Source organism: Aegilops tauschii, chromosome 5 (genome assembly GCF_002575655.3).
Source record: "Aegilops tauschii subsp. strangulata cultivar AL8/78 chromosome 5, Aet v6.0, whole genome shotgun sequence".
Lineage (NCBI taxonomy): Eukaryota > Viridiplantae > Streptophyta > Magnoliopsida > Poales > Poaceae > Aegilops > Aegilops tauschii.
This window is the reverse complement of record NC_053039.3, coordinates 538,393,931-538,405,559: the sequence shown is the minus strand read 5'-3', so window position 1 is coordinate 538,405,559 and position 11,629 is coordinate 538,393,931. Positions and strand designations below refer to the sequence as shown.

At 48.2% G+C, this 11,629-nt stretch overlaps 2 protein-coding genes across 2 annotated transcripts; both read right to left on the bottom strand.

Moving 5' to 3' along the window:
- Window positions 1-406: 406 nt before the first annotated feature.
- On the bottom strand, window positions 407-4,022 carry LOC109774927 (multiple C2 domain and transmembrane region protein 16). The gene has a single exon (XM_020333688.3). It carries the CDS (start codon window positions 3,772-3,774, stop codon window positions 658-660), a length of 3,117 nt encoding a protein of 1,038 aa, XP_020189277.1. The 5' UTR covers window positions 3,775-4,022; the 3' UTR covers window positions 407-657.
- Window positions 4,023-8,078: 4,056 nt separating this feature from the next.
- LOC109774936 (uncharacterized) lies at window positions 8,079-8,669 on the bottom strand. The gene has a single exon (XM_020333698.1). The coding sequence runs from the start codon at window positions 8,667-8,669 to the stop codon at window positions 8,079-8,081; it is 591 nt and encodes a 196-aa protein (XP_020189287.1).
- Between the last annotated feature and the right edge of the window lie 2,960 nt (window positions 8,670-11,629).

Below are 11,629 nucleotides of genomic sequence, written 5' to 3'. Positions count from 1 at the left end.
CTAATGCCCAATAAATTTTTTTGTCTTAACCAAACAACGGCAAGTCCAAAACTTAGCTAGAAAAATTCGACTTACCCCAAACAGGGGCAAGTCAAAAATCCAGCCTAAGAAAAGAAAATTGACTTACCCCAAAGAGAGGCAAGTCAAGAAATCAGCTTAAGAAGTCATGAAACAACACAAGAAAGTAAAACAGCACAAATCTTGACACAAGAATCATGGTCTGAAAATTGACTTATCCAAATTTAAAACTCCGACGACTTACATATAGCTGAAGTGTTCTTTACTAGCTAAGTACTCCCTCCGATCTATTTTAGTCCACATATAAGTTTTGTCCGAAGTCAAAGTATCTCAACTTTGACCAAACTTATAGAAAAAAGTATTAACCTTTACAATGCCAAACCAACATTGTTAGATTCACTATGAAATGTAGTTTCATAGTTTATATATTTGGTATTATAAATATTGGTATTTTTTAATATAAATTTGGTCAAACTTTGCAAAGTTTAACTTGACAGAAATCTAATATGCAGAATAAAAAGGACCAGAGGGAGAGTACTACAAAAGGAAAACGACCCAGTACTACAAGGTGCAACTCGAACTGCAGTCCATGGCGACCCAGACTCCCACACCGCTCGGCAGATCCTACACGAGCTAGCCTTACATGATACGTTCCGACATAGAAGGCAACCGCCGGAAGAAGTTGATCACTGGCGCCGGCATCCGGTCCCGGAACATGGGGTGCCGGAGGTAGTAGAACCCGGCGACCACTGCCACCACCTTCATGGGCACCATGTACAGCACCATGGCCACCACGACGCAGAGCACCACGAACATCCCTGTGGCGCGCGGGTCGCGCCACGACACGAGCGCCTGCAGCCTCTCCGCCTGCGTCGCCACGTCGCCGACCATGGCCTGCAGCCGCGCTCCGACCATCCTAGCGCGGTCGTACCGCGCGCGCACCACCTCCGCCGACCTCCCGCTCGGTATCGTGTCAAACTCCTCGTCCAGCTCCTCCCTGTCAGGCGCCTCCGCCATGGACGCGCGCACGCACGGGTGCGGCGCCGGGGCGCGCGGCCTGCGCCGGTACTTCCACACGCCGACGGCGGCGACGTGGAGCGTGAGCGTCGGCACGATGAGATCCGGGTGCCACGCCAGGAGCACGAGCACGGCGTGCGCCATGGTCGTGGCCGTCGGGTTCCGCCACGACCGGGTATCCTCTGCCCACCGCGCCGCGTCGGCCACCCACGACAGCGCCGCCACGGCGCGGTTCCAGTTGGCGCGCAGCTTCCGCATGCTGAATCCCCGGGGCTCCGCCGCGTCCAGCATCCACATCGCCACCTCCCGCCGGAGCGGCGGCTCGGCGCGAGCCAGGTGACCGGCCGAGATGCGCGCCGCGGCCAGCCGAAGCGCCTCGCGGTTCACGGACGGGATCGGCCGCAGGTGGTGCATCGCCGGCAACACCGGCTGCCCGTACATGTGCAGCACGTCGAGCGCCGTCCCGGACGTGGCGAAGCGGACGGCCAGCTCGACGTCGCCCATCCTCTTTGCGCCGGAGGGCAGCATCAAGATTAGCGGGTACGTGCCGCGGTACACGCGGCCGTTCTCCAGCGTGGACAGCCGTATCCGCACCTTCCCCATCGGTCGCGAACACGCGGCGTCTTTCCCCTCGTCCGGCGGAAGCGACTGCAGCGGGTCGTCGAAGACGCCGACGGTGAGCACGGTGCACGGGTCGTACACGGGCCACGTGTACTGCTCGTTCCAGGCCGGGTCGTAGCTGTCGGAGATGGTGCGCGTGCGCGCCCACTTGGGGCCGTACTTGGCCACGGCGTACGCGTCCGTGCACCCCTTGCCGTCGGCGGTGCGCATCGGTAGGAGGCCTTTGCACCCGACGATGCCAAGCTCCAGCGCGCCGATTGGCGGGCGCCACAGCTGCCGCGCCGACGGCCGGAAGTCGCTGCTCGCGTACTGCGGCTCGTCGGCAACGTGGTAGCCCCCGTCGAGACACACGCGCACGTGCAGCCGGCCGCCGTGCATGTGCATGGCCGCCCTCTTGCCCACTTTTCTCATGGCCTCGTCGGACGGGAGAAGGTCGAGCCACTTGGACGCCACCTTCCGATCGTCAACCCGCCTCTCGATGGCAGCGAGCGAGATGCTGGCCGACCCCACGGGGAAAGCTTCCTTGCCGTAGCGAACCTCGAGGGAGATGACGAAGCAGTCCTCGTCGATGAACGGCTCGGCGGCGACGAACACCAGGTCCTCGTTCCACGCCGGCCCACCGTTGCGGTTCACCGGCGTCGTGCGGGTCTTTAGGGACTGGAAGCCCAGGGTCCCGCGCACCGCGATGCCGGCGTCGCGGGGCGGCGCCGCCGTGAGCGTGTCCTGCGCCTCGATGACTGTCAGGCGCAGGAGCCAGAGCTTTGGCGAGACGTACACCTTGGCGCGCGACGCGACGGCAGCCGAGAACGACGACGCTGACGGGGAGTCCGCCTTCCACGCCTCGCCGAAGGCCTCGTCGGCCTGCGTGCCAGCCCACGTGGCGACCATCAGGTCGGCACCGGCGAGGCGGCGCCCGCCTTCCAGCCTGTACCATTGCGTGGCGAGCGGCCCGTCGGGCGGGTCGCGCGCGTGGACATCGGCGGTGTCGAAGCAGAGCCCGCCGAGGAAGCTGCGGTCGTCGGCGATGGACACATCGGCGTCGGGAGGGAGGTCCCACACAGAGACCTCGAGCGTGGGGCCCGGGGAGTCGATGGCCGGATCGCGCTTGAAAGCGAATGTCTGATCCCACTCGAAGAAGGCGCCGCGGCGCGCCTCCCGGGTGGACGCGTGCCGGCCGCCGGCGGCCACGCGCACGTGTGGGTGCGCTCCCGCCGGCAGGCCTCGCGCACGCACAACCCTGACGAACAGGTACGGCATCTTGTCCACCAGGTCGTGCTTCGATCGCTCCATCGGCACATCCGGTGGCGGCGGCGCCGGACGCGGCGGCACCGGCACCTGCCTTGGCATTGGCGTCGGGATCGGCGGCGGTGGCGGGGTCTCCTCCTCCGGCGGCCTCTCTGACGCCGCTGAATCGGAAACTGGCACCGCTTCCGAACTCAGTACCGGCTCATCTTCCGTGGCCGGGGTAGGCGCTGCCGGGTCACCGTCACCCTCTGGCGGCTTCTCCGTGTTGGCTTCGTCGCCGGCTGGTGGCGCTCCGTGTGCTTTCTCCGGCCCCTCTGCCTCTGGCGGTGGGTCCGCACACACGGGTGAAGGTGAGGCATCAGGAGCCGGCGGCGGCGCATCAACCTTGGGCGGCTCCACATCGGCCGCAGGAGGATCAGCGGCAGGCGGGTCAGGCTCCGGCGCGAGGGGCTCGTCGAGGTAGTAGACCTTGAGGCCGATGTCGCCGCGCACCCAGCTGAGGAAGCTCTTCTTCTCTAGCGGGAAGTAGATGAGCGCCTCCTCGCCCTTGCGCACGAACTGGCGCGCGTCGAGGCGGACGCGGCCGAGGAAGTTGTTGCGACGGGTGGGTGCCACCCGCACGTCGTGGAAGATGGCCACCTCGAGCGGCTCGCCGGCGACGGGGTCGATGCCGCCGGATCCGGGCCCTGGGAAGTTGAACTCGAGCGGTTCGTTCCAGGCCGGGTTGAGGTCCCGCGGCACGGTGCGCGTCTTGCGGCGCTGGCCGTCGAAGTCGGCGCGCGCGTACGGGCTCGACGTGCCCGTCCCGTCCTTCGGTAGCAGGTTCCGCGCCTCCACCACCTCCACCACCAGCTTCCTCACCGTCGCCGCCATACAGCATACGGTCGATGGAAGTCGCCTAGGGTTATTCTATCTTTTCCGGTCGGCGCAACTCAGCGGTGATCGGCGATGAGCCGAGGAGACATGGAGCTGAGTGTGTGTGTGTGTGTGTGTGTCAGTGAGTCGGAGTGGAAGACTCTAAATAGAGTCTGAGATGAGAACGCATGAAGAATAGCATGGCGGCACGCGGTGAAATGATGGTTGGTTAGTTTGTTTAATTAACTAGGCGTGAAGAGGAAAAGGAATATATAGCCTTGTAGGGCGTGGAATGAAGGTGCTTATCTTCGTTTGCAAGCATCTGTAGGTACATTTGAAAAGTGGAGCATTGTGAATAAATGACCAAGTATTTTATGCCTTGGAATCAAATATACAGCTCTTGTTGGTTTGAATTCTTAGGGTCTATTCAAAGGAATTTCACCGAAAAATTGGAGGTTTTCGATCCTTAAATTTTGTTCGAGCGCTCGCTTGATTCGAAGGATTTCCCCCTTAGAGCAACTCCAACGCGCCGACCCAAACCAACGGTGATTTTGTCCGCTTTTTGTCCGTTTAGGTTGGCCGCCAGCTCGGTGTCCGCGCTCTTTCTGATTTGGGTCGGCACTGCGTCCAACACGCATACCCATATATATCGGCGTGGCCGGCTGGCCGCCCTTTTTCAACAAATATGCACACATTTTGCATATTTCAAGAAATAAAACATAGTTTTACAAGTCGAATAAAAATTAAATTGTCTCACATAGTTTTACAAGCCGAATAAAAAGAATACATCTATTGGTTATCAATATGACACCACATATACTCAACCAAATCATTTTGCAACTGCATGTGAGTTTTCTAATCACGCATTTTATAATGAAATTGGATGAATTGTTCAAACATTGCCGCTCGTCCATACTCAGGCACAACATTCTCACCTTGAAACTGAAACCCTTGATCGTCGATACGTTTCGGACACTCATTTTCTACGATGTGCATGATCACCTCCCACAGTCATGCTCCAAGTCCTAGCAGGATACCGAACGACGCTCCATCGAGATTGCAAACACACCAAAGGCACGCGCGACGTCCTTCCTAGCACTCTCCTGCTCTTGGAAAAATCTTTTTCTCTTCTCTCCGACAGGGTTGGGGATTGTCTTCATAATAGTGATCCTCTGAGGATAGATACCGTCACCTAGGTAGTATCCTTTGGCATAGTTGTGGCCGTTGATGGTAACATTCACCGGGGGGCTGTTACCTTCGGCAAGCCTTGCAAACACCGGCGTGCGTTGAAGCACGTTGATATCATTGTGTGATCCGGCCATGCCGAAGAAAGAGTGCCAAATTCAGAAATCTTGCGAGGCCACGGCCTCAAGTATGACAGTGCAAGACCTGACATGTCCCTTATACTGCCTTGCCAAGCAGAAGGGCAGTTCTTCCACTCACAGTACATGCAGTCTATGCTGCCAAGCATCCCTGGGAAGCCCCTGCTGGCATTCATCGCCAACAAGCAGGTTATATCTTGAGGAGTCGGCTCTCTCAAGTACTCAGGGTCAAACACAGCAATCACCCCCTCTCTAATACTCGAAATAGTCATCGTATCCGACCACCCCCTCTTTAATAGTCATCGTATCTAGGCGGGCGAGGGTTTGCTGTTGGAATGGGAGAGGATGACCAATGTGCCGCCGACTAGCGGGCCAGGGGAGGAGTAGGCGGGCGCCGCGCGCGTCCGTTTTGTGTCTGCGCCGACGCAAACGAGGCTCAAAATTGGGTCAGAAATGGGTTGGCGGGCGTACGAAAAGCGGACGCGCGTCCGTTTGGGTCGGCGCGTTGAGCCGACTTTTTTGTCCGCGTCGATCCAAACGGACGCGCGCGGACGAAATGAGTCGGTACGTTGGAGTTGCTCTTATGATTCATTTGGTCTTAATTTTGAGGAAAAAAAATTGCATCCACTCAAATCTCTTGGTAGAATTTCTTTATTTTCCTTATGCAACACCGTAGTTTTCTAATCATGCTTCATCACCGGCACTAGGGCTCCTCTCCTCTCCTAGGTGCACACTTTAATTAAAGTTCATAAAGTCCAGGAGGAGACGGAGAGATGAGATTCCAAATCCCATTCTTTATCTTTTTCTTTTTCTTAGACGCAGAATATTATTTAGGAAAAAGAAGATCCTTTCTCCGCGTCTGTGTGAAACGAGTAGGCGATGCATGGAATCGAATGCGTTGCTTTTGCATGTGTGCAGTGCAGATCTGGTTGGGGGGTGCGTTGAGTCAGAAAAGGCAAAAAGGCAGAGGCCATCCAAGCCGACCATTCCCTTTCTTTGTCCCCATCCTGCCGCCCACTATGCACATGACCGTCACTTAAACACGTATGCAAAAGCAACACACACTCGTCTGCACGAAAACCCACTAGACCTGAAGCACAACACTCAGGAAGGATACTGTTGTGATCCAGCGTCAGGTATCTCTCAAAGAAAGGGTTCAATTTCCAGAAATCCAATTTGCCTCTAGGAAGGAAGCGTATGTTCGTGCGCGTCAAAAATGTATTTTGCAATGTACAAAATATTTAATAAAAAAGATGTGTTCATTGTCATACTCAAATGCTACTTGCAAATTTTTAGGGGCAAACCTTAAGCATTTTGATCTGTGTGAAAAAACAAGTCCAATGTCGAATGATATGTCCAATGTCACACTTAATTTTATTTTTTCACCTACCAAGCACTGCTAGCCATTTCACATTAAAATTGTCAAGCACACTTGTTTTGAATTTATTGTTCATCTGCTAGCATATGCTTCCTAGAGCTAAAACGATCATCTCTAATTTCAGTTAAAAACAACACGATCTGGTACAAATTGAAGTAGAACATCAAGGATGTGGTATACTGGTATGTGTAGAGTGGTTCATATGATCGTGATAATTTTTACGAAAATGATCCAAATCTATTATTAAAGTTGTCTGAAAGTACAAAGCACCTCAAACGTAATAAAAATTACATCGAGATTCCGAGACCACCGAACAACCACTACCATCGTCAGAACAAACCGTTGACACGCCGCTGTTACACCTCCTTTACCGGAGCCGGCTTGACCTTGTCAATGACAACCACGAAGTCTTTGTGCACGTGCCCCTAAGGACCAGCGCTATGGAACCACAGTCATTACCTCTGAACCCTTTACTAGATGTGAAGCACCTGACATCAAATCTCGCCACACGACGAAAACCCTAACCTCACCGTCCCAAGGAGACGGCATGAATCTATGCCAGAGCTCCGTCGACTACATCTAGATGGACTAACTCGAGGAGGATTAGAGCCTGCAAGACAAACTTGAAGAAGAAGCACCGCCATCCGCCCGAGCGCTGCACCTACAAGGACTAAAAAAAACTCAACCTAAACTACTAAACGGACAGGAGGCACCTGGATTCCCCTCCCTGCCACTGACCACCAAAGTGGAAGAAAGAGAGGAGACGAATCCACGGGCTTGCCGGCGAAGCCTGGAGGAGAGAGTTTGCCCTATCCTTCAATGGATAGGAGACGGATAAAAACTGATATACCAAACGGATATCTTGCATGAATGGATCTTGCCGGCCTATGCAAATGGTTGATTCAACTGAAATCACCATCAATACCCAAGTCATGGCCAAATTTGGCGAGTGACCAAATTTGGCGAGTGACCAAATTTGGCGAGTGACCGAAATTTCCTCCAGGATGTATAGGGAGGATACGCGGGATCACTCGTGAATGCTCTTATGAACACTATTTTGATATGGCATAGCAGTAAACCACGACGAGGACTATTAGATAGATAGCTTTGTCCAAACGCCTTACCATCTGATTTGCTCGTCTGTTGCTTTGTACATATCTGCCTAGACAACTTCATAGGATCCACTGCCCCAATAAGTGGTGACACATTACTAAAATGTGTTTTCAGTTCTGATGGAGGAACTACCAAATATATACATACAAAACTTAGACTGGCCAAGCCAGCGATTTTTTTTCTTTTTTACAGTTTTTTTTTCTTTGATGAGACCTCGCGAGTACATGATAAGAGCATCTACAACAGACGCGCGCAGGCGCGGCGCGCTAAATTTTTTTTACAGCGCGCGCAACGGCTGTTTTTGCGCTCGAGTCCTCAGTTGCTTCACCAGGCTGTAAATTTTAGCGCGCCGCTGTAGCGCTTTAGCAGGCGCGCTATACAACGTGCTCATACACATATGTACGCAAAAACAAGATAGTTCATAGCATAGATAGATAAAAAAAGATACAAAATGATAGCATAGATAGTTCATAGCATAGATAGATAAAAAAACGATAGTCATATTTCAACTACACGTCGTCCTCCTCCGACAACGACTCCGACTCGGTGGTGTCCTCCTCCGACTCCGACGTCGTAATGAAGGCATCAATCCACCGTTCATCGTTGGAGTGCCAGGTCGATGCTTCTTTGAGCTCGATGTTGAAGGGCGCGGCCGCCGTCCACGTACGCATGTCCTCGCGATAGGCGGCTCGCTCCGCCCTCCTCTCCGCCTTCCTTTGCGTGTAGAATTCAAGCTCGTTGATGACGTCCTTCGGGAAGCGTTGGCGCCACACCGCCATGGCCTCCTCGTCCATCTCAGCGATGCCGAGGCGGTGCTCCCGCCTCCGGTTGTCGTGACGGTACTCATCCATGACAAGCCGTGGGGGAGGCGCGAGCTCCTGCGCCTGCTCCCTCGTCGCCACGTTGGGGAAGTTCATCTCCCTACGAGGCCGCCGGAGGCGCCACGCCGCCGCGCCGTACATGCGGGCGGCCTCATGGGCGGTGTCGAATGTGCCGAGGACGAGACCCATCTCCCCGGAGCGGATCTCGGTGTAGAAGGAGCCGGAGGGGCGCGCGCGAACGCCGCGGTAGCCTGAACTTCCCCAACGGCGCAGCGGCATGGTGACGCGGCGGAGGCGAGGCGAGAAAGAGCGGCGGAGAGAGCAGCGGAGGGTGCATGGCGAGGCAGAGCGGTGGATCTAGGAAAGCGAGAGAGATCCCTCGTGAGAGACGGTGCTGTGCACAGACATGCATGTCTCTGAGAGAGAGAGAGCGCGTTACTGAGAGAGATTTGTGATGTGTGCATGCATGTGAAAAAAATGAGAGAGAGAGAATGCATGCATGACAGAGAAATTTAATAAGAGGGAGTCAGAGTGTAAGGTAAATTTCCTTTTTGACCGTGTTCAAATGTGGCCAACACAAAGTATCTCTGTCCCACAACATGCTACAGTATACTTGCAGTCTAGACGCAGTGTTATTTAGAGAAAATTACCTGAGAAAATTTTGCCATGTGTCTCTCGCAAAGCTAAAACACTAATAATGATAAAATATGCACACAATTTACACATAATTATGATTTTCATAATATGCAATAATAAGCATATAATGGTGATGTTCCGCCAAAAGGAAGATTGCTAAGAAAAAAATGAATTAGTGGCGTTGGCATTACTCTTAAAGTAGAAAGGAAAAAAAATAAACTCTGAAATAAAATTAAAATAAAGAAGTTTTCTAAGAAAAAAATAAATTAGTGGCATTTGTATTACTGTTTATGAAGAATAAAAATGAAACAAAACTACATAAACAATGGCAAAATTTGCACACAGTTTACACTTAAATTGCGTTTTTTCACAATATGCAAGAATAAGCATATAATAGTGGAATATTCTAAAAAAATGCTAAGAAGGAATGAATTAGCGGCATTTGTATTACCCTTGAGGAAGAAAGAACATAAAATAATAACTATTTTTTTTAAAATAATGATTTTTCCAAAGTAAGAATGAATTACTGGTATTGATATTACACTTTAAGAAAAAACTAATAATGAGCAAAATTTGCACACAATTTAGACAGAAATTGCGCTTTTTATAATATGCAACTATAAGCATATAACAACGAAATTTTCGCAAAACATGTTTCTTAATAAGAAATGGATTAGTGGGATTGGTAAGCTTAACGAAGAAAGGAAATAAACTAAAAACTAAAAAAAATAAAAACAATGAAGTTTTATAAGAAATAATGAATAAGTGGCTTTGGTATTACCCTTTAAGAAGAAATAAAATAAAATAAAAACAAAATCAAAATCAAAACAATAAAGATTCCTAGGAAAGAATTAATTAGTGGCTTTAGTATTACCCTTGAAGAAGAAATAAAATAAAATAAAAAACTAAAAAAAATCTACATAATGAAGTTTTGTAATGAAGAATGAACTAGTGGCACCAATATTATCATTTAAGAAGGAAAAATTAAAAACAAAATTTAAAACAAAGAATGATAACATCTGCATACAATATACACAAAATTACACTATTTTTAAATATGCAATAATAAGTACATAATAGAGGAATTTTCACAAAAAAGACAATGAGAGGGGTAAAATTTTCTAAGTATTCCTAAAACACATTATTTTAATTACCATGGATTTAATTATTGTGAGCTGTTACATGATAACCCAAAAGAAGAAAAATGGTCGGTTTCATGAGCTTCTAATACGTGTGGTGCTGTCACCATATAGAATAATTGAACAAAAAGATTGTAAAAATTAAAATGCTGCCATTGGTATTACCCTTCAGAAAAACAAAATATATAAATCTAGCCCGGTAAAGACAAAATCTGCATACCATTTACACATAAATTGCACTTTTTTATAATTTGCAATAATAATCATATAATAGTGAAAGTTTTGCAAAAAAAGAAGTTTTCTAAACAGGAATGAATTAGTGGCGCTATTACCATTGAAGAAGAAAGAAAAGAAAACTAAAACTAAATCAAAATAAGGAAGTTTAATATGAAAGAATGAATAAGTGATAACGCTACTACCCCTTAAGAAGAAAGAAAGTGAAAAAAAGAAACAAAGTATGATGTTTTCCAACGAAGAATGAATTAGTGACATTTATGTTACCCTTTACAAATAAAATATAATCTAAAACAACAAATGTAAAAAATTTACACACAATTTACACAAAAATTGCGCCTTTTAAAATATGCAAGAATAAGCATATAATTGTGGAATTTACACAAAATAGAAGTTTCCAAAGAAGGGATGAATTAGTGGAATTGGTATTATGCTTAATAAAGAAAGAAAATGAAATGTAAATGTGACGAATGAAATATTATAAGAACAAAAAAATGAAACCGTTTAAGAAGAAAGAAAAAAAGAAGAAAAAAACAAAGTAATGAAGTTTTCTATGGAATAATGAAACCCTTTAAGAAAAAAAATACAAAAATTAAAACTAAAACATAATAATGAAGTTTTCTATGTAAGAATGAAACCCTTGAAGAAGAAAAAACATAAAAACTAAAAAATAATAATGAAGTTTTCTAGGGGAAAATGAAACCCTTTAAGAAGAAAGAAAATTAAAAAATAACTTGCACACAAGTATGCCCTAAAATTGCACTTTTGTAATATGCAAAAAATAAGCATATACAGTGCAATTTTTGCTCTCTACTATAATTAAGTCACATGGTTTATCATACTTGCTTGTATACTTAGTTGCAAACACAAAAATAAAAATAACTAAGAAGAAGTCAAGTATAGTGGCATTGGTACCACCCTTTAAGAAGAAGCAAAATAAATATAATAATGATAAAATTTGCACATAATTTACACATAAATTGCAATTTTTTAGTTATGTAAGAATAAACATATAATAGTGTATTTTACATAAAAACAAAGTTTTTAAACAAGGCATGAAGTAGTGGCATTGGTATCATCCTTAAAAACAGTAAATGAATTAAAAATTAAACATAATAAAACAAATAAAATTTTCTAAGGGAGAGTAAATTAGTGAAATTGATATTACTCTTAAGAAGAAAGAAAATAAAATAAAACTTGCACACAACTTTGCAGTGAAATTGCACTTTT

Excerpts from the sequence above, each read along its gene's own strand:
- LOC109774927 (XM_020333688.3), bottom strand. The coding sequence starts at position 3,774 with ATGGCGGCGACGGTGAGGAAGCTGGTGGTGGAGGTGGTGGAGGCGCGG.
- LOC109774936 (XM_020333698.1), bottom strand. The coding sequence starts at position 8,669 with ATGCCGCTGCGCCGTTGGGGAAGTTCAGGCTACCGCGGCGTTCGCGCG.